Raw genomic sequence first — 25,821 nt, 5'->3', positions numbered from 1 at the left:
CAATGATGAAATTTCTCATAACTTTGTATTCATTATTTTCTCTTCAACAAATTGCAAATTTGTTAAAGAGGATTAATGAAACCGATTATCCAATGTAGAAATTGATTTATTACATACGTAACTGTTGGCATAAAAATCATGTGGGTAACTTAAAATTTGAAAGCTATATCTGGAAAGAAGAAGAGGGAACAATATTTTTAAAATATTATATCTCACTTAAGAGAAGTACAATTTATGTTATTTATATAGAAATTCCTTAATTTTCCCATTACATTCGTCTTTCATTTTTCTAAGTATTTTCTGCATATCAAAGTTATTGTTTTCAGAAAAATGTGATGTATTGAAGTATCGTATCCTTTCTTTGATGTCTTCATAAAAGGCACCAGTCTTAATCAATTTTTAATTTCCCCATATTTTAATTTCATAACTTCATTGTGAAAAGTATACGTTAAAAGCTCATTTATTCATCAGCTTGTAAAAATCTTTCTCAAATACATTGTTAGTTTTTTTTTTTTTCTGTATTAAAATCTATGTATGATTTTCACCAGTCAGTCTGATTGAATTCTAACATATATTTTAGTATAATAAGAAATATTTAGTATATATATATATATATATATATATATATATATATATATATATATATATATATATATATATATATATATATATATATATATATATATATATATATATATATTTTAGTATAACTTTCAAATATCTGCATAAATAACAAATTGAATTTTTAATGTCCGATTAAAATTTATGAAAAACACGGAATAAATTTTAAGCATTCTAACTTCGACAACAGATTTATGTTCTCTACAACCTTCGTGTCATTTAAATTTTTGTTAAGAATAAATGTATGATAAACACATGTCACATTAATATATGTATTCATATTTTTTTTATTTGTGATATTGCTAACGCTGACATATTTTAAATAACATTGCTGTTTTCAAATGAACCTTTTTCTTCATATAGAATAGATTCACGTGTTTCTGCAGCTTATCTTGTTTATTTTTAGTCATCAGTGAAGGAAAAATTGAACTTTTCTGATGAATATTAATGGCAATGTTTGAATTTCAAATGTAGTAATGCTGTTTAATGACGAAAAAAAAAATTTCTTAAAATTTAATTCATTTTCATATTTGTTTATAATTTCAAGTTCTTTCAGGATGATTTTAATGAGTATAAGACAGCTAAAATATAAATCTTTTGAAACAATGGTTATCTTGATTTTTTCACCTTACCAATAGCTTTATATAATAGGTGAAATTAAATCACTATAAGAACTTCTTTGTGAAGGATTATATCTATTAATATTAACATTAAATATTCTTAAACTACATATAGTCCAAACAGAAATTATAAACATTAATTCATCCATTTTCTTAGCATATAATTCAAAGGCAATTATAATATTAATCTAAATTAGTTCCTGTAAACCATACATAAGAGTTAGTTCCTGTAAATTAGTTCCTGTAAAACATACATAACATACATACATACCTAAACTCTTACATACGAGTTTAATTTCCATCATAAATTCCATAAGACTTCTATCACGTAAATCAGCATTTTTGTGTTTGACCATATTATTTTTGTAGTTTTCTTTTACATAATATACCTTCCATATTTTTTACTAATATTTTAGATTTATAATATTCTTTTTGATATGCTTTATCTCTTCAACTATTGTGTTTTATGAATGGAATTTTATTTCCATTTATGAAATAACAAATAAATTTTCAATTATTTGAAAAAAAAGTTATTGAATTAATTATTGGGCAACTCCAAACTATCACATTTAAAAAATAACAAGACTTAGATCTTAATGTACGTTATACAATTAAAAAAAATTTAAATAATTAAAACAGAAAATAGGATATAAAATAATTGTTCACATAACGAATTTTAAATATTTTATCAGTATATTCAACCAAGAAATAACACTTAAAAATATTGAAGTTGCCCAACATGTAAACAAATATTGAAAATGCCAATAAATTAAAAAAAAAAATTAACTTAATTTATAATGATACTGAAAAAAGTGAGAAAAATAAAGCTTGTAAAATTGATTTTGAAGGAGAAAATATGAAAAAAAAATAATATAATAATAGGTTTTAGTCATTTCAGCTACATTATTTTTCTTACACTTACATTATTTTCTTAAAATGTAAATAATTTTCTTTTTTAAACTTCAGTTTATCATATAAATATGGAGATTTTACAGTAATTTCTCATAACATTCGTTTTTCTTAAAAATGTAAATAGTTTTTAATTTTTTTGAATTTCCAATTTACTTTAGGAAAATTAATGATTTTAAGGGGAACACATTTACTTCTATGGCTGGACACTACAATCCTGGCTGGCAAATTATTAATGGTTTAAAAATAAGTATATGGACTGACTGCGAAAATAAACTAGTTGAATTCTACAAGTCTCTCCCATCTGAAGATTTTCTGCTAATAAAGAAAAATGCCATGAAAATGGCTACTTTGTTCGGACCAACGTATGTTTGTGAGCAAAGTTTTTCACGTATAAAATCAAAGAAATATTTAAAAAGAAACTGAATAACGGATGAGTATTCCCATTCCGTATTGAGAATTGGCATCACAAAACTTTAACCAAATTTGTAACAAAAATATTTAAAAACATCCAGCGTCGATCTCTAGTGGACTGATAAGAGGGAGAAAATTTAATCCTGTAATTACAGCAATTATTAATATAATCCCGATTATAAATGATACACTGAAAGAAATGATGCGTCCAGTTCAACTTTCACTCTTACTCTCTGGTTTTAAAACATACTTCATATGGTTTTGCATGGTATATAATGTCCGTTATTCCTTCTGTTTCTAAGCCCTTTCCTTGTGGTACTGTAATTGTGAATTTTTGAAGAAACAGAAGTAACATATAAGAACATTTCGATCATTGCAAATCTTTCTCCTGGACAAGAGCCTCTTACCTAAATAAAAAAAAAAATATAGTACGGTGAACTGTGTTAATTTTGTATTTACTTTTGTTATAAAAGATCATTAAAAAATAGCTCTCCATTATGTAAAATCGCTTAATACGTTTACATAAAATGCATAAAACTGATCAATCATTATTATATTATATTTTATTAAGACCTATCCTGTTTTCAATAGCCAGGTAGTTTTTCAATTTATATAGCAAAGTGAATTAAGGAATCAGTGCATTGCTGCAGTGAATCTATACATTGTTTTAAATAGAACTTTTAATAGTTTAATAGTAATACGAACTTTAAATAGTTTGTATGCTTCTGTACCACTGAACCTGAGAACTTACCCTAGAGTATGCAGACATTTATAGTTTCTTGCGTAGGGTGATCCATAACATTAGAGGCGCTTCTTGTAAGCTTGCTCTATAACTGTAGCATCAATGGTTAATTGCTCCTTGCAACCTTTACTCATCCGCTTGCATCCTTTCTCTATTCGGCCAAATAACAAATAACAACCCACACTGCACGAACATAACACTACACACTCTGGCCTTTTACAGAGTTCTGTATCCATCACAATGCGCCAAGGCGGAGATGAACTGATGGTCAGGTGCTGTCCTATACAAGATAATATACATATCTATATACATGCTGTTCGGCTATGATGTTCTGGCTCTTATATTGTAGTCCGATATCTTCTTGGTTATGCAACTGGGAGACAGGAGATCGGTCTCTATTTCTCTGTGTTTCTTGTATCTTAGTATTTTAACCTTCAGATATCGGATTCATTAAGTAAGAAACTCTGCGATTTCCTCTTGGTGCCTTATCATTCGCATAAACAACTGTGCAAGTGAGCTTCTTGTTCTAGTAGTTGGAGACGTTGTCTATGCCTGGGGTTCGCCCAGACATTCTGATCGACTGTTGTACTTCTTTCTCCCGAATCTCCCATTCCCTCACCTCATCTCTTGTACTTCCTTGTTTTTCTTCCATTCTAGTTCTATCCAGGGGACTCGGCTGTCATGTCTTACTTCGCTGCTCCATATGTTTTCCAGTACTACAATAGAAACCTCGATTGTCTTCTGTTCCGGTGGTCCTTTTTTTCGTCTTTCTCGTCGTATCCGATACTCCTATACAAGGCTCTTTTGTCCTGTACAAGGCTCTGTAAGAGTTATCAGGTTCTTCGCAACGATGGTCCTTCTCTGGTTCGCTATTCGCTATTCGGTGACCTGAATATGCAAAATTGTTCCAACCACTTAGTATGCGCTCTCAATCTGCACATTTTAATATTGGTTATTTAGTAGTATGTTCGCGTAACTATAGTATTTCCTTCAGTGCTCCACTTCGTACGTTGCGCAAGAAGTGCTTCCAGTTGAGTCTGATATACAGTACTTGTTTAGGTATAAGGCTGAGACAAAGGACCAAATTTGGGAACCGTAAAGCATACAGTTGTAAGGGACCTTAGGATGTATTGGCAAATTCAGCTCTGGATTATGCGCCCCAGGAGCTGCTGTTGCACAGGCCACAGTGCTGCATACGTCTATTTTCCTCATCCTTTATTATTTTTTCTCATGTTCATCATTTATACGTTACCAACATATTTGGTACTGTTTTTATTTTGATTTGGTGCATTAGCTGCCAAGTGACCATAAAAAGGAAATCAATCAATCACACTTAACTATAACTTCTTGATTTTTTTTCTAACATAGGTGGAAACTGATTTTTGATTTTGATACCACACCAACCACAACGTATGAAGAGTTTTGGGTTCTGAAATGTTTTATAGTTAGCAGTGTCTTACTGTGTTGTTATTTAAATGACTCTAGTCTTTCGTTACCCTGCAGAAGTTTTTTTTTTTACCTCCATTGGCCTTTCGCATCATTTAACTCGTTCCACCCATTCGATGGATGTTATGTAGGTATTACGCTAATCTCGACATACAGTTGTATTTGAAAATCCCAGCAGTATTATTACAGTTTCTGAGATATTCATGCCTGGCACAGCTGTCGCTGACTACCATACCATATTCGAAGTTGCGAAAATCCCAAATCACTAAATTACACACGGGCGTTATGACATAAAAAGGTAGTTTTGCATAAGGAAGTGACCACTCATCAGTATATGCATTAGCTACAGATTCACTACAGTATTTACCTTTCTACAAATTAAGTTATACAGTTGATTTGCAGAAATATACCGACGAGATCTGATTTGAGCTGTTTAAGACTTTGAATGGATTCAGGAAGCTAAATGTAGATTGCATCCTTTGTCTCTCTCAAACAGCACACGTGAGGAGGACATAAATTTAATTTAAGGAAAGTTGGTTGGAGGATAGATATGCGTAACTTGCTGGTATTGTGGAAGAGGGTAATTTCAATATATTTGAATAACGATTGAATAAATTATTAGAAGGAATGGCAGATGAAGTGGATAGGTTTTTTGAAGTGCATGCAGAATAAACTATAAACATGGAAATGAAATCTTAAGAATGAAGTTGTTAAACACACGAAACAAACAAAAAAAAACAAAAACTGTCAAATTAGAGTCTTCCCAATGTTATCTACCCGTGTGTGTATTTGACCAGAAATTAACTTTATAACGATTTTCTCACGTCAGTTTGCTTTTCTGGACGAAAACCCCCAGTTTCAATTTTCGAGATGGGGAAAAGACATCCCGTCCTCGCTATCCACAAAGTAAAAAAGCACTAACATTTCCTTGCTTCACTAAATGGTTCTGAATCTGGGCGTTTCCGCCAGCTGTGAAGAGGACTATGATTATACTCACACTCCCAAATATAATCAAATATAACCAAATATACCAAATAAATCACAATTTAATATTAATAACTTAGCTCATATCAACGTGAATAAACTTTCTAATAAAATGTTAATAGCCTCATTAAATTTTTAATATTATCAGTGCCATATTTCTCAGAGACCCCACATTGGAGATATTTACCATAAGAAAATGGAACAAAAGCTTCTGATTTTATGATTTTCTGTCCATCTCTTGATAGAAATCGTTCTGGCATAAATATTTCTGGGTTTTTCCAATGATTTGAATCGTTATGAATGCCCCATAGGTTGGCAATCACGATGGTATCTTTAGGGATATTATAGCCTGCGACACTTGTGTCTTCATCAGTTCTGGAAAAATAAAGAATAAATAAATAAATAAGGATGAATAAAAAAAAAATATATATATATATGATATAAATTCAGTAGCATATGTAAATTAAAATAGTTACTGGCTCATAAAGTATGCTTTACTAAGTTTCTATTCAAAGTATTCAAAATTTATAGGTGCGTATTCCTTCCACAACACTCTTCCTCTCAATTTATTCCCCTCCACTGCCATTCTTTTCAATATTTTTAATATAAAGTATCACTTTTTATTGTATTCTGGTTGGTCATGCCATGGCTATCACTGAAGACAACTTATTCCAAGGGTAAACTTCGTATTTCAAGCTGTACGGTAAATTTCGTAAGATCTTTTCAACATATTCCAAACTGAAATTTTATATTTGTGCTCTCTGATTCATATCTCACCCACAATGGAGAATATGTTTTCCTCATTCATTTTACTAATTCCTTCTCACGGCCGCATACACTTCAGTTAAATTTCCCTTAAAGTCCCTTGTTGCTAATAGCTGTAGGCTAAATCTTCTAAACCATTCCACATAGGCTTAGTGCCCATAACAAATCTAATTGTCCTTCTATGCCCTACTCTAGACGCTCTATATCCTTCTTTAGATGCGAACTCCAAAACTGGACACAATGTTCCAGATGTTGCCTCACTATCATCTTATAGAGAAAAGTAATTACATCCTTATCGCGACTACAAAAATTAATAATAAATCATTGACTTCACATTAAGATATATGAAAATACAATATGTTGAATTTCATGCCTTGATGCAGCTTAATATTAACTGTTTGTTGTCATGGTCATCCTTTAATTCCTCCCTCCCTACTTTATAACTATTCGTGGGTTTCTGTTGCAAATGAAGTGAATTCAGTAACGTTAAACTTTTACCTGTCATTTTTCACACCATATTTTCAATCAGACCAAATCCTTTTATTTCATTTTATTGGTAAGGTTATACTTAACAGAAAAGACAAAGCTATTTGTAACAGCATGGCATCATTCGATCGATCATTAATTTGCTTCGCTTTCGTTATAAAACATTCAGAACTCCTTCTATTCATCTAGAAGGAACGTAAGACAGTTTAATCCCTGAAGAACCCGACTTGCTATTTCTGTTCACACTGAGGTATACTCATTTATGACCATACTCGCTTTCTCCTGTTGTTCAACCAAACTCCAATGTATTGGGGGTATTCCCTCTTATCTAGACTGCTCTGATTATTGTATTATTAAATTATATACTTCTGGAGACTCTTCATAATTGAGTGAGAATCAAATTAAATCAGAAACAGTGGGTGGTGGCTTGTGATTTTAATAAAAAAAAGGATTCGTCCCTTTATTTAAATCTAATGCAGTACCCAGTATAGGAGGTCACAGTCAAACGATCTAATAAATAAATACTAAATACACATTTAAATACACGTTTATTTATTTATAATAAGTGTTCAATTATAAAAAGAATATTGCCCTACATACCGCCTGAGCAGACCCAGTGGAACTATTGTGCAAAATCTTTGCACTTCCAGTATAGTCGCATACGTATATAACATTAGCTGATGATCATTCCAAGAAGGAAGTCTATCTTTACCAACGATCTCATCCACTTCGTCCTGAATTTTTCTCTGAACGTGCGGATATTTAGCCATGAACAGAATGAGCCAGCCGAGGGATGCATTCACTGTTTCTGTTCCAGCAGAGTACCATGCAAAAATATTTCCTTTGAGCATTCTTTCTAAAAGATAAATACCTCAAATGTATTGATTAATTAAAGTAGCACATACATTATAAAATGCTCTGATATTTTAATTACTTAAGATGCGAAACACTTGTATGCAAAAATTGTACTACTTTATTAACTAACTGAGGAATGGCTTCCTGTATAAAAACGTACATAAAATAAGATGACTATTAATTTGTGAAATGAATGTGATTATTTTTGCTGAAGTTAAAATATTTGACTATATTTTTATGAGCTTCGTTTAGTATGAATATTAAATCGCATCTGTTAGAGTAATAAATACCATATTTCCAAACGTGTTGGGAGAAAATACATAAGAATGACATTTTATGATATCATTGATTCAATTACTTTTAGTTATTATTAGGTAATAAATCAGTATTTAATTGATAATGATAGTTCTTCAATTACTTTTCGCTTCTATTAATTAATTGAATTCGTAGAACTGAACAGTATTTTAATCACTTAATTAAGTTTTAGTGCTTAAATACATTACCAGTAAATGTTGTCTCTTTTCCCTTGCTATTCTCAATCTCAATTAAGAACTCGTCTATATAATCACGAATTTCGTTGACATTAATTGATTTCCTATGCTCTTCAATCTCCTCACTGTGAGAAAAAAAAAAAACACCAAACACTGCAGTTATTCTATGCTTCAAGGTAATCAAATACATTCCATTTTATGTTCAATTCTCTCTATATATGTGTCAATTTTTGAACAAAAGGAATTAAGAGAGTAGCATAAATTAGCGAAATAATAATTTTATCTATTTGGACTTCATAATAATTGCCTTTGTAAGACATTGTGAGATGGTCAAAAAGAGAGAGAGAGAGAGAGAGAGAGAGAGAGAGAGAGAGAGAGAGAGAGAGAGAGAGACGGGGAAAGAAAAAAAGGTTATATTCGTACAATCGGCTTCCGATTATCCGAGGTCGGATTAACCGGGTATTTACTGCCTAGATTACTCCCAATTTGTCTTATGTGAAGTATTTAACGCGAATGTGAAAAACATATCAAATAATAACACTTATTCCATATGAGAAAAATAAATACTTACTCAAAGTACTTAAGGAGCTGCTTTTGCAGCTTAATTACTTTCTCATAACTTGAAGCCTTCGCAAAAAGCAAGATTTTCTTCAGATTCGGTAAGAAATTAATAATATTAGCCTGTGAAAAAAGTTTCATCTGATCTTCGAGAGTTTCCTGTAAAAGAATTAGTTTTGGATCTCCATGTTGAAATCGTTTACCAAATACAAAAGGGGTGATATTGTTTGATGCGCCCTCCGCTAAGTATTTCATAATGGATACTGGCTTGCCTTCTTGCTCATGAAGTATCTCAATGCAGTACCCAATTTCTTCCTGCAGATTTAAAAAAATAAATTACTAGATATCGGGAAAAAGCTTAAATAAAATTTAACGTTATTCAAAAATCTTAAATCACCGCTCTTCAAAAGGTAATGTGATGAAAGCTTTGTTTTAATTCATTTAATTAAATGATACTGTAAGACACAAAGTCTTACAAATTAAATTAAATATCAGTGTAATTAAAGAAAGAACGCTAGATAGAGTGATATTGTAAACCTTACAAGAAAACACTTCAAGTCACAAATATTTAAGATAGTGGGTCTCACGTTAATGGAATTAAATTAAGTGGAAGCTAGAGTTAATGTAAGAGCTAGAGTTAATGTAAGAGCTAGAGTTAATGTAAATATACCGTGAAAATAAACATTAGAAAGAGATATACGATCAGCGCCCACTACCTGAAGCAGCAAGTGAAGATATCAGACGGAACAGTGGGGGTTAATTGATGGAATGGCAAGGGAAGGAGTGCTCCAGAGATTACAATAGGGATACCAGCGGGGAGCAGCCTGGTTTACCGTTAACAGAGCAGGCGTGGTCATTTCATAATAAGGCGAGACGAACCAAGTAAATGGACGCAGGTGTTTTCTGGATGGTTCTAGAAGGATTCTGAGCTGATGGAATTTCCGGTAAACTTACTAGAAAGTTCGAGAAATTTCTGGAAAACGGAAGTCTCCTTTCTACACCGGAAGGAGCTCAAACTTCCTGTCATGGGTCGAGGCAAATGAGAATGGAGATGATGATGGTCAGATAGAAATGATTGGTTGAGGAAAGGAGGGGCGTTACGAAATTTTGGGAAATAAAAGGGGAAGAGCGCGCGCAAAAAGATGTGATAAAGTTTTTTTTCTGGGATGATAAAGTTTTTTCGGAGATGATGAAAGTTTTTCGGAGAGGTATATTTTAGAAGGGGTGATGAAAGTTTTTTTCGGAGAGGTTAGGCTTGGGAAACAGTCCCCGGAAGTGATCCACCAGTAAAACCAGTTATGGTGAGTTGACTAAGTTCCGATAGCTTTAGTAAAGTATAGATAAGTTACAGTAAAGGGAACTTTCTCGAGATGGGACATAGAAGTCCGAAAGCGTCCACCGAGAGATATATTTAGGAGGACAGCGAGATAATGCTTACGGAAGAACACCGGACCGTCCTGCAGCCTACAGAGAGAAGTAAAGAAAAGGGAAGCGATTCCTACTGAATGATCAGGCACAGCGAAGATAGATATGACACCAGGAATGATCGGCGAAGGGGATATTACCCCTGGCAGATGTTAGCAGTTCCGAAGCTGAAGGAAAGCGATCTCAGAATGAAGGTGGAACCCCGATGCAGAGCAGAAAGTCAAAGACCAATCCTAGTATTGGCTGAGGAATTCAGCTCACCAGAAGTAAGTGCTGAACGGCATTTGTACCATTAGGTAGTACAAAAGACTGTAGCTAAAGATAGATAATAGTTAAAGGGAATTCTTTTGGGATACATATAGTTAATTTAATACTTATTCTATAGATAAGTGCAGAAATGTCATAAGGATTGTTTAATAAGAGGGTAGTTCATAGTTACGTTTCATCTGCCTAACTTTAATGAATGTAGAATAAAACCCTTTTGGAAGGGTTAATCACTAGAGCTGTCAGAGTTGTATGTTAACTTATATAATGTTACTGAAGTAGAGAAGTGGTGCACTTAGTCGCTAAATGCTGAAATTTACTTGAGAGGATCAAGAAATAAATATTTCATTAATGGGTAATTTGGTTGTGTTAGGGTGAGACTAGCCTAGAATAATTTGTAAAGTGGACATTTAATTCCAGAAGAAGAATTGTATTAACAATGAATAAGAATGTAGGATTGTGCTAGATAAGTATGAATAATAAATAAAATGTCAATTGTATTTAAGAAAGAGTTAAGTTAAACTGATTGTAGGAGAGTGTTAGTGGCCCAATAGTAAGAAGAAGATGATGGATAGGAGAACCTAATGACCAGGAACGTAATCCATGCTATGTACTTATATCAAGTGAATAATGTGTAATAATTTGTTAGATTTTTTATTTGTGAATATGTATAATAAACTAATTGTGTTTAACTTAATGAAAATGGAATTTGGTCATTTCTGAAACACAGCAAAACCCAAAGAAGGAGTGCACTAATATAGAAACTCCCTCAGAACCGGAATTCTTCTGTGAGATAACAAGTCAGATGCAAAGTGGGGTATAGTAAATATATAAATAATAATAAATAAAATAAGTAAATAAAGACAAAGAAAAAAATATATAATAAAACAACCCCACCCCCACAATACTTTAATTGTTAAGTCTAGGGAAAATAGGCTGCTTTGCACATTCCAAATGGCATCCCAAATGGCACATTCCAAATGGCATCCCAAAATTCCATTTTGGGATGCCATTTCCCCACGAGTTTCCTTGGTGTTACACTTCTCCATATAAAAAACACCTCTCCAATGGAAAAATACAGTGATATTCATTTAAAGTGTATGCCACTATGCAGATGGTGGTCAGGGTATTGTGTATGAGTTGTGCTTCACAATAACCAAACCATCTTCTACGTCAGTGGTTTTCCACCTTTTTGCCATGACGGAACCCCTATAATAATTTTATATCACGAAGAAACCCTGTCTATGAAAACGTTTACAGGTCGGGAAAGATTAATAGCAAGGATCTCAATTCATTTGCTGATAAAGTATTGCCAAGCGCCAGAAAAATTACCACAATTTTTCGAGGGATATTTGGAATGTTTTTTTGTGGTATTTCAAACTTTTTATTTATTTATACCACGATTTCTCGTGGAAACCCAGACGATGTTCTGTGGAACCCAGAGGTTCCGCTGCAACTTAGTTGAGAAACAATAGTCTAGGTAGTAGCACACAATTCAAAGTAATATCAGTAAACGTTTCTATTGGAGAAATGTTTTTTTATTTGTAGTAGTGGAATAGCAAAGCAACTCATGGCGAGGTGCCGTCACAGTATGAGATAGATAAGTTAATAAGCAAATTTTGTTTACCGAACACTATGAACAGAAAGCGGCATGTTAGACATGTATACAATAGTAGACATGTATACAATAGAATTGGTTGGTTCGTACATTCCCTAATTGTAAGGTGCTGGCATGAAGTTTGCAGACGATCTGACAATTATAATTGCAGGACGATCTCGCTCACTCTTAGAACAGAGAGCTAGTAGTGTGCTGACAGACTTAAGTTCTTGGGCTCAAAGCTTTAAGCTTGCTATTAGTCCTTACAAAACTAAAATGATTTTATTTAAAACAGATCAAGTTGAATGGTGTACAGTTACCTATGGTCCTTGATACCAAATACCTGGGAATTATTGTGGACAGTAAGTTATCATTTCACCAGCACTTATTATATTTAAGCAATAAAATCAGGAAATTTTCTGGTGCTATCATTAGAATTTCAAAGTCTGACTGGGGCCTATCACACAAAACACTGTTTCTGTATTACAAGGCAGTATTCCTTCCTATAACTACGTACGCTGCAGGAGCCTGGTTCCATAGAGTTAAAATAGCTACGTTTCGGGCTAAACTAAATTCCATACAACGCATCATGCTTCTTGGTATTCTAAGAGTGTGCAGAACGGTGTCCACTGCCGCGCTGCAGGTGTTGACCGGAGCGCTACCCTTGGACCTACATTTGTTGTATCGTGGTTTTTGCTACCGTATTAAGAGGGAAATTCCTACAGAACTTTTTGGTATAGAGACCAATATTCGCTCTGACTGCAGAGGCGAAAAGAAAAGATGTATGAATGAAATAGTCAATTTATGGCAGACAAGATGGGATACCATAACTACTGGAAGAGTGACCAACTTGTTTATCCCGAACGTGACTTTTCTGAATGATAAAAAGGTTCGCAATTGGTTTACACCCAGTTTACAGTCGTCATTTTTGTTAACAGGGCACGGGTCAATGAATGAGAAATTATACGCATTAGGACTAAGTAACACGGACCTTTGTTTTTGCGGGGCCAGGGAAGGCTGGCGGCACATACTATATGATTGTCGAATATATGACAATGCCAGGACAGCGATACGTGAAATTCTTGAGAGTATAGCTCCAGGAGAAGAAGCTATATTTTTAAGAGACTCTAGTAAGTTTGAGATGCTCCAGGTATTTGCTAAAGAAGTATTTGAACTAAGGAAAAGTATGATTCCAGTGATACGAGGTTGATTAAATCCATCTGGCTGGAGGCACCGAAGTGTTTTTATGATGCCGTTCTTACTGGCCGCACAACTGGAAGATCTACCCTTTTCTTGATCTCTCCCCCCCCCTTGGTTTTTCCCTTTTAACTTTTTGATATATATACGTATGCATGTTAGCGTATATATGCTAAAAACCAATATATATATATACTTAGTATATATACATGTATATATTTTTTTTTTCTATTTATTTATTTCCTTTTTTTTTTATTAATATTATTATTTTGTTATCTTAGTTAATTATTTTTATTCATTTCTTTCTCTTCCTTTCGGGTTTTTTTTTTAATTTTATTTTATTTTTTCCCTCTGGAGTGGGCCCCAGAGAAGGAAAAAAAAATAATAAATAATAAAATAAAATTTATTTTTCATTTTATTTATTTATTTATTTTTTATTTTATTTTATTATTATTATTATTATTTTTTTTTTTTTTTGTCTCATACTCTGAGACCATAGGTGTCCCATCTACTGGAACTGGCCCACCTTCCCGTGGTGTGGACGAGTACCCATAATCATCTGTCCAGGTGACTGATGCTTCTGGGTAGCCAAGCGGTCAGAACAGAACAACAGAACACACACATAATACACAAAAGCCGACGTCACACACATCTGGCCCATTTGTAGTGATACTGTTCTTCACAGAGATACGAGGCGGAGTTGAACTGACGTTCTAGGAGCCGCCCCTTACATAAACACATGTCCACATGTCCACATGTATACAATAGTAATATTAATTCAACTATTAATTATAGTTGAGAACACAACTGCGTGTGTTCTCTGGTCAATTTCCCTGTTTTACTGGACAAAAACCGGAGTCTCCGGGCAGGGGGAACCTTGCTAATTGAAGAGATTCGAATCCTGGCTTTTTCCATCTAGTGTGGGAAGGATGGTGATTATGCTATGGTGCTGTCTGCGAAGACTAGTATTGTGTACATGTGAACACATATCTATATGTCCACATGTATACAATACTAGTCTTCGCAGACAGCACAATGGCATGATCACCATCACAACATGATCACAATGATCACAATAGCATGCTTTGCTAAAAATATTACCAAAACCTTGATAACAACAAGATCCAAAATCTTACGTGCTAATTGCCTTACTTTCACAATTAAGAAAACTACTGGAACGTTTAATGGGACCCAGAATTAACTCATTGCTTGAGGGAAATCAATTTAATTCCATTCCTTGAATACGGATTTACACCAGGCAGCGGCTGCGAAGATGCCCTGTTTCAAATGAAAAAGCTCATAGATGAATCAATATTTAAATACATCCTAATTTTATTTGTAGACATCGAAGGTGTTTTAGACACACTATGGTGCGGGAGTGTCATTCTTTGTGTAATTACTTTCTCTTGATACACACTACAGTAAGTACCAATCTGTATCCAGACATATTGCTGCTGCCCCAGGAGTCTATTCTTGAACCACTGGTATGAAACTTAGTCCTAAATGATTGACTCTTCAATGATGGCCTGGCAAATACACATTCAACAGCTTACGTTGCTGACTTATCCATTCTTGTCCACGGCTCTTCCAGAAGGGATTTAGAAACTTATGCAAACAATATGCTCTCCAGACTATCCGACTGAGTCATTCAAAATAAGTTCGTCGTTTCAGCGACAAAAGCAAAAATGATGATCTTTAAGGGAAGACTAGAATATGCCAAGTCTCCAGTGATAAAATATCAAGGAAAATTACTTCCCTTAGTATCCACCCAGTCTGAGCGGTAGCACAGTGGTATCGTCACCGTCCTCCCCACACCCGGTGGAAAAGACCCATGTTCGAATCCCGTCAATAACGCGAGGAACTTTAATGTGCTTTTTTCACTCAGTGGCTGAGTTAGTCGGTCTCATGCATGATAGCAAGGTTTTTTCCCCCAGAAACTGGGTTTTTTCGTCCAGCAAAACAGACAAATCGACCAGAGAACACACGCAATTTACAGACAAAATAAATATATGGGTAGATGTAATCATTTAGGGGTGACCCTAATATCATAATTTGTTTTTTTAGTACCCACCCACAAACACGTAGGCATTCTCCCGGCCGAATGTATGGCCTTCTTTTAGAGAGATACATATACTGTATCTCTCTAAAAAGACTAAGAACTTTGAAGCAATGCTCTTCAGAATTCCTAGGAATGAAATGGGGACGAAAAAAACAATATTCTCTGTACCTTGTATCGTACTGTCTTTATCCCAATTCTATCATAATGCTTTTCGTATTTGGTTTCAAAGGGCCAATCTTAGTGTAAAATCCCATCTGGAATTATACAAAGATCTTTTCTCTTGGCCTTGCTATATATATGTCAAAGCATTGATACTGGCGCTACAATTATCGCAGCTACTGATCTTTATGTTATATATAAAGGTCTGCTATTATATTTGGAAAGGGATACCTATTAAATTCCTAAATATTACTGTAGATCCAGCTCTGTCCAGAGAAATGCTAGGATCTGCTCACCAATTGTTGGCAATTCTAGTGGTCCTTGTTTACCGAAAGTATGTTATTAAGTCGTTTATACCTGAAATTTCATTAACCTAATCCCACATTATACAGAAATGGTACTACCCCTGTCCTCTGCACATCATACTTAATAATATAACACGGTTCATTGAATGCAAAGCCCCTACAGTTTAATCTCACCTCTACAGATGTTTGCTTAATGCAGTGGCATCGTGTATTGGTAACACGTGATTTATTCTTTCCCAATGTACCAAGACCTACAGCAACAAATCTCAGCTACATCTCAACATTTTGCTGCTGGAAATGAATATGATTTTATTGCAAATAAGGAAACTTTTGAAAATTTGCCAAACAAATCTTTGAGAAACCGTGCCAGCTACCCTGCTATCAGGATATTTGCCTCATAACTCAATGCAATCTCGAACATACAAATTTGTAACTTGCTCTCGTGAGTAGCACAGTTGGTGAAATCGCCGTCCTTCTCACACTATGTGGAAAAGACCTGAGATCGAGTTCTCGTCGATGGCGTGAGGAATATTTTGAGCGTTTTTCATAACGTGGCTGAGTTAGTCGGTCTCAGGCGAAGGTAGCAAGGTTTTTTTTTTTTTTTCCCGGAAACTTGGTTTATTCGTCCAACTAAAGAGAAAATCTTTAGTTGGACGAATTTACAGACAGTATAGACGAAGCAATATGGCCTTAGTTTGATGCTCCTAAAACCCTACTACAACAACAACGAACAAAACTTATTATTGATTAAAGTTCATGTTTTACCCTGTTTAGTACAGAACCTCTCATTGTTCAATATATTTGTTTTCCCTTCTTCGTGCGATTTCGGCATCAACCCGAATGAGTCTTCTGTTTTGTGACATGTCTCTTCCAATTTCGTCCTCGCTTATTCTACCTGAAATTTTATTACACAAAAACGGCTACCACTCTTTGCCTCCTGATTATCTCCAAAGACGATATATCTGATTATAATCTCCTGGTTAGACTACATAACGACTGCTGGATAAATCCACCTATTCCGTATCTCACTTCTCTTTTCAGTATACCTGTGTCTTTTTAAGGTATTCTCAACGTTCATTTATTTTACTTTTTTGTTAATTTAATTTTTGCGTATATTTATCACTTTAATTTTATATTCATTTATTTACTGTTTTTTGTTGTTGTTGTTGATACCACCGGTTTGGGCTTCGAGTGGTACGGGATCTGCTGGCATCCAATGGAATTAACAAGGTTTTTCTCACATAAACTGGAGTTTTTTCGTCCAGAAAAACATGCAAATCGACCAGAGAACACCAGAGGACACAAATATGGGTTTATGTAATCAGTTATGGGTAATCCTAATATAATAATAATAATTTGATTTTTCCACCCTGTCTAGGGAGCACAACGAAACCCCCAACTGTGCTATCAGCGAGGGCCCGGATTGGGGATCAGTGATAATCCAAACTGTGCTACCCACAAGGGTCACGAATCTATGCCTAAATGCGTGCCTTATCCTTTTTGGAACACGTTCCAAAATTCCGGGAGTATTGCGAATTGTTTGACAACCATCAGTAAAGCACTTTCAGGAGAATTTGTACATTAGGAGCCTAGGTAGCGTAAACAAGAACCGCAAAGTGTCCCCATAAGAAATGTAATAGATTTCAACAGGAAAAAGTACAATTTGAACACTTCTGTCAACCGTTTGGCCAGGATAAATATTTTAGAGAAATTTTTCAGCATAGAATCTCAAATGTCTTACCCACTATTGAATGAAGACCATTTTCTGTAGGTTGCTAATGGAACTTCTTTCAGCAATACAGGTATGCCTTCCTCCAAGAAATGTGTCTGCAGTTTTGGTCACTGAGCGTAATTGGCAGGAAAAATGGGCCCATTAGTTAGTCACGATAATATCTATCATGTGAATTTTCTGTGCATATTAGTGATTGTTGTGAAAATTCATGATGAGATCTATTGTGAATTGTGATTTAACTATGAAAAGTAGAAAACGGACAAAAGAAGGTTCAACCTACTGCTGGAACAGAATTGACAAAATACGATCCCTGGATGAAACTCTTATTGGGAGGGGTCCTGCACTCGCAGCTCGTGACATGGTTAGAGTCGGAGCAATATGGCCTTAGTTGCTAATGCTCCTAAAAACCAAAACAACAACAACAATGGTTAGAGTTGTTGCTGACGAAGGATTTCCTTACAGTTGAATGCACACCATCTTACACTGCTGCTACATTTTACGCTAGTTCCAAGTTCCTCCTCAATAGCATTTTCCATCTGTTCCCTTAAAGCAGATGTTTGGGCAGTTCTTCTGTTTCTACCTTAATCAGCAGTATTAGACGAAATCGATCCCTTCTCTCGAACACGCCGATAGATAGCTACAAAATTATCCTTGGCTCGAGGAAATTTCTCCGATGGAGACTAAGTTCACAGCCGTTTCTGTTCACTCGTCTATAAATTAAACATGGATGATTGCTATTTCAGCCTTAGAGTACCGATTATTTAAGTGAAGGAAAAAAATAACACATGGACTGAAAATGATATCGGGAATACTAATTCACTTATGGGTAACATCAGGATATCTGATAAACAAAACAACTTACAACTCACTTTAACAACAGCCGTCTCCAGCATAGTAACTCAAATTTCAATGCGTGTTCAATGATGTCAGATATGCAAATGATTCAGATTTACCTATAATTTCACTTACTGGTAGCATATTTTTCTTAATTCTGTGAAAAAATGGAAAACAGACATCTCGAAGGGAAGCATTTCTGGACCAATGTCCATCTGAACTTTTTATCAACCCCATACTCTCAGCACAATATGCGACCAACGTTTGACGACTTCTCTCATAAACACCTTGCATACATCGTTGGCTAGAAGATGACGCAAACAATTCATGAATTCATCATGGGATAGGTGATGTATGTAGTGGAGAGAGAGAGAGAGAGGAAGGGAAACTATTGCCTATGGAACTGTAAAGGGGAAGAAAAATCACTGTTTTTCTTTTATGGTGGAATTAATGAATAATATTGCTATCCTGTATACAAATATTACGATGATATTTAAGGATAAATAGTATATTGCCAACGTTTCGTTACCTTTATGCGCTCTTCAATCCAAGGTTTCGATAATCCCAGATTTTTAAGAGTGTGTACGGCAAATCTTCTCTGTTCTATCCAAGTTTGCCCATTTAGAGACTCTAACCCTGAAAATGAAAACTTTTTATTACACAGACAATTTTTGTACCATTTAGTCTGGGTACATTCATCTAGCAGTGTGATGTTATACATTTGAAAATATAGATGAAACAAATTTAAATTAGCAGCTAAAAACCTTATGCATATTTCTTGAATTCACTTCAGCTTGTAATATAAAAGACTGATTTAAATTGATCCATAAATCACCTAAAATATGAATAGATGATTAATGTAGAAATTTTGAACAGAAAAAATAATATATCTACTAATCAGTTTTATCATGCCGAACAAATTCTGTAAAACTGAGTTAAAGTCACATGCAGTCTTCCTGAAATACTCTTCAATTCTTTTACTTTTGAATCGGCCATCTCACGATTTTATTAAGAACTTTCAGTGGACATGCGACTCAGCTTTGAAACAAATGGTCTACATAACTTCCACTAGTGAACACTGCAGCTAATATCTTTAGCATGAAGATCGTTCATCAAATCGACCACTGCGACGCATCCGACACAATAGCCTTTGATTCCTCGCCAACACCCTAATTTTTGATATCTCAAGCTGCTTCTCAGCGTGAGAGAATAATCTACAGGCGTGGCCGACAGTCCTCTAACCAGATGAGGGTTGGATTCTCGTGGAGCTAAATATAAACAGATACAAACACGCATAGCAGTCAAGTAGCCATTCTATACTGGCATAGCCGTAGATCATATGAAATTGTAAAAGATAATTCCATAGTCAGTGGTATGGTATGCACGAACATCCAAAAACTGCAGGTAGACCTTATTTCAAATAAATGCACAAAAAACAAAATGTAAAAAAATGTAAAATAAATCTGTAGATTTTGAACTCGATCCAAAAAATATCTTAGCTAATAAACTTACAATGTCCTTTCTAAGACGATGGGGATTCGTAAAAGAATACTTCAGAGCTTTCAAAGACCTCACCTACTCTGTAAGGGAATAATAGTTGACGGTCGTCCTAATTTTTGAACTGTTTCAAAAATTAGTACGCCATATAACACAACCCCTTATATAAAAATAACCTTTGTTGGATGTCTACGGTATGATGCATACACTTAGATGAAATGGTTCGTACACTTTCTCATTTTATCTCTACAGCCAAGATGGCAGTTAATACACTTGAAGCTACTAAATAAACTTATATCCGATTGAACGAAAGTTCCCAGTTATATTAGTGAAATCAACTTTAGAACAATGAAGAACTTGTTGAGTTGTTCTCATGTCAGAAAAACTTTTCTTTTAACTATAATTTCTTGAATAGGTTGTAGAGAATCATTATCAGTAATAATGACCTCTTTACTCAAAGCGGAATCTTTAAAAGTATAATACATTAAGAAACTGCTATCATTATTTTTATAACTCTATTATGCTCTTCCAAGACTTTTGTATTGCATTGCAATATATTGTTTTGTTTATGTTTTGATCGGTTAGATATACAGTCTCGTATTGAGATTGGCAAATAAAATTTACAGCTTATTAAAACAATATAAAAAAAAAAAAGTGAATGCAACCAAATTCGAATTCAGTTAAAAATCACACTTGCCAGAAGATCACATCTGATGTGAAAATTATGGTTGGCACTCTTTTTCTGTATTACATTCTGTATATTCGTTTCAAAGCTATCTGTCGAGCCAGCAATTATCTTGCCTGTTTGCTGTTAAATTTAAAGTTTAGCATAGATTGCCTTCGTGTTTAAATTATTTGGAGCTAGTTAAACAGGCAGATAACAATCAGAAACAGATAGCCTTGCTAATTATTGGTGGGATATATTGAATGGTGTTAGCCCTCGAAAAAGTGCCATTCAATATATCCGATTATCAATAATTAGCTGTATAATCATTATATTTTTTTATTTTATTGCTAATTATATGTTTATTTCTACGGTATAGCAAACTAAACCAACACGGGCTATCTTAGTCTTTATAGGTTCTTTTGGCCGTATGGCCTGCTGAATACTTTTATGCCAAAGTTTTAAAACACTTTGAATACCTATATAGTACAAATTAGATTAGAGAATGATATAATGTTCAATCTACAACTGATGGCATTAATCTGATCTGACTTACTCTGCATCTATTCCAATATTTCATAATAGATTAAATATATATATATGTTATCGCTTTTTACCCACAATCCAGATGACTTCAACTGGGGCAGCCACCCAGACTGAAGGCATGATGATGAGAGCATGATCTCTTTTGACGTTATATCTTTATTTACATGTATTCCTATTAGTCATGCAGTATATTGTGTAAAAATGGCATTGACCAGGGCTGCCTCCCTTGGTAATAGATCACTTCTCGGTGTGGAAGACATTTGCACCGGGGTAGAATTATGTCTAGCTAGTACTACCATGTTGTTTCAAGAAACTATGTATAAGCAGGTTCGCGGTACTGCCATGGGTTCACCCATTAGTGCCACCGTGGCCAATTTAGCCATGGAGGAGTTGGAAAGTAGGGTTTTTAGTGGGTGTTCGTTTCCTATTAGGAATTGGAGAAGATATGTTGATGATACCTTTGCCCTGGTCCAGAAGGGGAGGGAGGATGATGCCGTTTGCTGGCTTAATAGCTTCTCCCAATTTATACAATTCACCTCAGAGGTGGAAACGGGTGGTACCCTGTCATTTTTGGATGTATTGATCTCCAGGGTGGGTTTTAGACTTAAGACGTCAGTTTTTAAAAAACCCATGTGTAGAGGTCAATACACCCATTTCAATTCAGCACAAGCTGGACAATATAAGAATAGTGTTGCAAAAGCTTTATTTGACAGAGTAAGATCACACTGTACCACTTCTGAGGATAAAGAAAGAGAAATTAATCGTGTCACGGCAGAACTTAGAAAGTGCGGATACCCCCAGAGGATCCTGGATAGATATAGTAGAGAAGTGTTCGAACGTAGGGAGTCGTTCGTTCCGGTAGCCACCGCATACATCCCCTACTATCCGGGCCTTACTGAACATCTGGCAAGAATTTTACGGGGTTATGGGACACGCTGTGTACAGCTTCCTGGGCGGAGGCTGTGCACAGCTGTGTCTCAGGTCAAAGACCGCATACCAAAAGATCTTAGTAGTGGAGTGGTTTATAGAATAGAATGCCCGGATTGTGGGGAGTGTTATGTGGGGGAAACAAAACGACGGCTCAGGGATCGTCTGGGGCAACATTTAAATGCCATAAGAACCGCTGAATACAACAAGTCTGCTGTGGCCGAACATTTTTGGGAGAAGCAGCATCATATCTCCCCGGAGGACGCTATTATTTTGGATCGTGCACATGGATACTGGGAGCGTAAATGGCTCGAGGGTTTACGGATTATTTCATCCAGTAGGAATACCATCAATAGAGATAGAGGTATACGTATTAATCCTATCTTTGAAACAATTATATTAAGGTCGGATGAACGATTTTCTTTGCCATGTTCCCGAGACATTTCCGCTTCCAGTTCTGACCATGTGCCGATTGAACCACGTGGAGAAATACCACGTGTGGAGGTACCGTGAGCCTGCTACTTAAGGAGATGTTGCAGGAAGTCATATCATTGTTGAAGAAGGGAGCTGACGCTCCCGAAAGCTTCAGGTTTTTAGCGCTTTTAATGTTTTATATTTTAGCAAATTTTATTGTAAATGATCTTTTATTACAGTTTTTAGTAAATTAATAAGAGGAGTTTACCTCAATATAGTACGTGGAACACTTCCGTATGATACCCTCCAGAAATTACAACTTTTTCGTTTTTTCCGTTTTAATTTCTGGAGGGTATCATACGGAAGTGGTCCACGTACTATATTGAGGTAAACTCCTCTTATTAATTTACTAATATTATTATCAACGTAGAACATATTGAGTATTACACCTCTGATTCATACTATCTAATTACAGTTTTTAGCATTCCGCAATAGTGTATTGTAAATATTTTTGTGTAAAGATTGTAGTCATATTAAATTTTAAATCTTATTCAATGGTCGGTGTATGAATTTATATATATTTTTAGACATGAGTTTTCCCGACCTCAGAGGCCTCTTTCAGGATAATGGAAAATTACGATTTGGCTCACAATTCTTCACAGAATTGTGTTTTCCGGTTCTGTTAGTTTTCGGGGTTTACCAGGTCGTTTTTTGGCAGATTCAGTTCCATTCCTCTCCCATTTGCATATGACGTCACTAACCGTTGGACTCAGGGATCTCCAGAGTGACTGCGATGTCTTGTACAGAACGCTTGCTTATGTGGCATCCTACTATCATTCCACGTTGGAAGCCTGTCAATTCTGTTCAACGTGTCATCGTGCATGCCCACTTTTGCAATTGTCTATTCGAAGCCCAGTGTACATATTTATAGCAAGTATCTGTGACGTGTTGTATGCATAGGAGCTGTTTCCCCATCCATGGACGGGTGTGCGGATATTAATGGTAGGGAAGTATGCACTCTGAAACAACAAGAGTAATTATTAAAAACAAATTGCAAAAACAACCCCTTGACAGTAAATTTGATGTTCTCGTATTATTTTGCACAAACAGTAACATAAGCCTTCAAGATTGAATATTTCTCAAGCTAGATGTAAAGCGAACTAAATGTGCATTCTCTAATATTTTCAAATCGGATTTAAAACATCATATTGCGACATATTTAAATAATTTTTTAGCATTGTTATTATTATTTTTTCGTTAAACATATTTCGTGTAACAGACATAATAACTAGCAAGAAACACGCAATATATATTTCTAAGATAACGAGTGTAATTTCCACACTATTGCGAATTATCTTGTAACATACCTGGTAGCGCAAGACATGGCAGGTTTTCTCACATTGTAACATTGGGAAAACTATTAAAAAATCCAACAAAAACATAATATAAACATTTGCCTATATTTGTAGGTAGAGAAAATCAGCAATGATTTTTATCTTCATCCAACGCGAACTCGTTATTTTCGTGTTAGACCTTACAAGTGTACCGCTGTTGCTGCGGAGTTAATGAAAATATTAAATGGAATTTACTTAACTATTGTATTTCGTAGTATGAGTTTCGAAAGCGATTTGAAAATATTAGATAATACACATTGAGTTGGGTTTGCATTACCAACACCCTCTTGTGTAGGAATTGACTACTCTGGACTGAGGATTTTGGACATACTTTGATATATGGTTTATCAATATATATGGTTTGTCATGCTACTGGCATGACAAACCATATATATTGAGAAACGCAGAAACATGTATATTTAGAAACCTGGACATGATGTGAAATTAATTTCGATATCTAAGCATAAAATTTTGACTTCAAAAAGTTGATAAATAAATGAAGGTAAAAATCACTTTTGCCAGTGTTATTATCCTCAAACATAGGAAAGCTGCACTTACCAAAAAATCCCTTTATAATTTCAAAGGGAGAGTCGTGTGGTCTGCCCAGGAACGCGCGTTTACTGTACGCTTCTTTCACAGATTGAAAATCTCCAAGAACGACCACCAAGCGACTTCCCAAATGCAGACTAAGAGAATAAACAGTTTTATTTATATTCATCACTAATATTTGTTAAAACCTTTACTAAATTCACTAACATATACTTTTACTGATGGATTACGTTATATCCCTGTTAATGATAGATATAACGCATTAAATATTAATTTGCTATTGTTTCTATAAAATAAACATAAAAACAGCAAGCAGATATCATTTGAACAAAGTTTCTTTTTTATTATTATATGTACCCGATAAGGAACTGGTTGTTAATCGAAGACTAATAACGGATGCACTCTGGACACTTTTTAAGTTAATACTTTTGCAGTAATATCCAAAACTATTAACTTAAGGCTTAATGAATGAATGAAAGAAATAGCTTAATTCTTAATGAATGAAATAATGAAATAGCTTAAGGTTTAATGAAGGAATGAAACAACAAAATGCTTAAATAATGAAAGAACGATATAGCTTAAAGTTTAATGAGGGAATTAATGCTTAATGAATCCTGCTGCATGGCAATGAGGACTTCTCTCTCTTACCAAAGAACATCGGAATGCACCCAGGACTCGTGATTTACCATCGACATTTCCGTATATGCTCGATCTTTTGCTGCATTTCAAAATGTAGTCTGAAGCATATAACGATGCAGAAATTGAAAATGAGTTGTATTACTGCTTGTACTCTTCAAAAACTTCTTATTCTTTTTTGTACTAATCGCCTATATATTGTTAAGTTTTATAGAAGTATGTAGTTTTATAGAAGTATGGACATCATCTTTTGTTTTATTGTAACAGTTCATATTCTCAAAAATAGCAAAGTTAAAGTACGTTGAAGTATCATCATAATGAGATATTAAAAATCAGTTATTGCATCAATATAGCATAGTAGCTGTTACCTAATAACGTTTCCATATTTCTGGCAGAGTTGATGAAGTTTTTTGTGAGGTTCCTCAGTAAGGAATGGAAGGTAGCCTACAACGGGTAATCCTGTTGGTCCAGGAGGCAAGCGACATTTTTTCTTGTTTTGTTGAACAAAAATGGTAATAAGAAGACAACATAAAACAATTACTGGAACTGTAGCTGTTGAGAAAAGTTCTTCCATCTTGTTTACGACAAAGGTTTTGCTGTTTTCGAAAGACATTCTCTGTATTATACTGCACCGTTTTATATCCTACACACAGCTCTCCTAGAATTCCACCTTTTCCATATTCTCATTTATATAGCGGTCTCCTAAGGACATACGTTTGTATCATATAAAT

The 25,821-nt window shown here is 34.7% G+C and overlaps 1 protein-coding gene across 1 annotated transcript; it reads right to left on the bottom strand.

Annotated features, from left to right (window-relative positions):
• Positions 1 to 163: 163 nt before the first annotated feature.
• Positions 164 to 25,664, bottom strand: LOC150088499 (cytochrome P450 2J4-like). The gene is given in 11 exon segments (XM_090370194.1): positions 164 to 169; positions 2,815 to 2,904; positions 2,906 to 2,971; positions 5,675 to 5,733; positions 5,924 to 6,111; positions 7,567 to 7,843; positions 8,346 to 8,458; positions 8,905 to 9,206; positions 18,993 to 19,099; positions 24,464 to 24,591; positions 25,459 to 25,664. Coding segments are annotated over 11 exon segments (1,542 nt in total).
• Positions 25,665 to 25,821: the final 157 nt, after the last annotated feature.

Source organism: Mastigoproctus giganteus, chromosome 3 (assembly GCF_048544385.1).
Source record: "Mastigoproctus giganteus isolate SK-2022 chromosome 3, ASM4854438v1, whole genome shotgun sequence".
Classification (NCBI taxonomy): domain Eukaryota; kingdom Metazoa; phylum Arthropoda; class Arachnida; order Uropygi; family Thelyphonidae; genus Mastigoproctus; species Mastigoproctus giganteus.
Note: the sequence above shows the minus strand (reverse complement) of the source record. Positions and strands in the feature narration are given on the sequence as shown.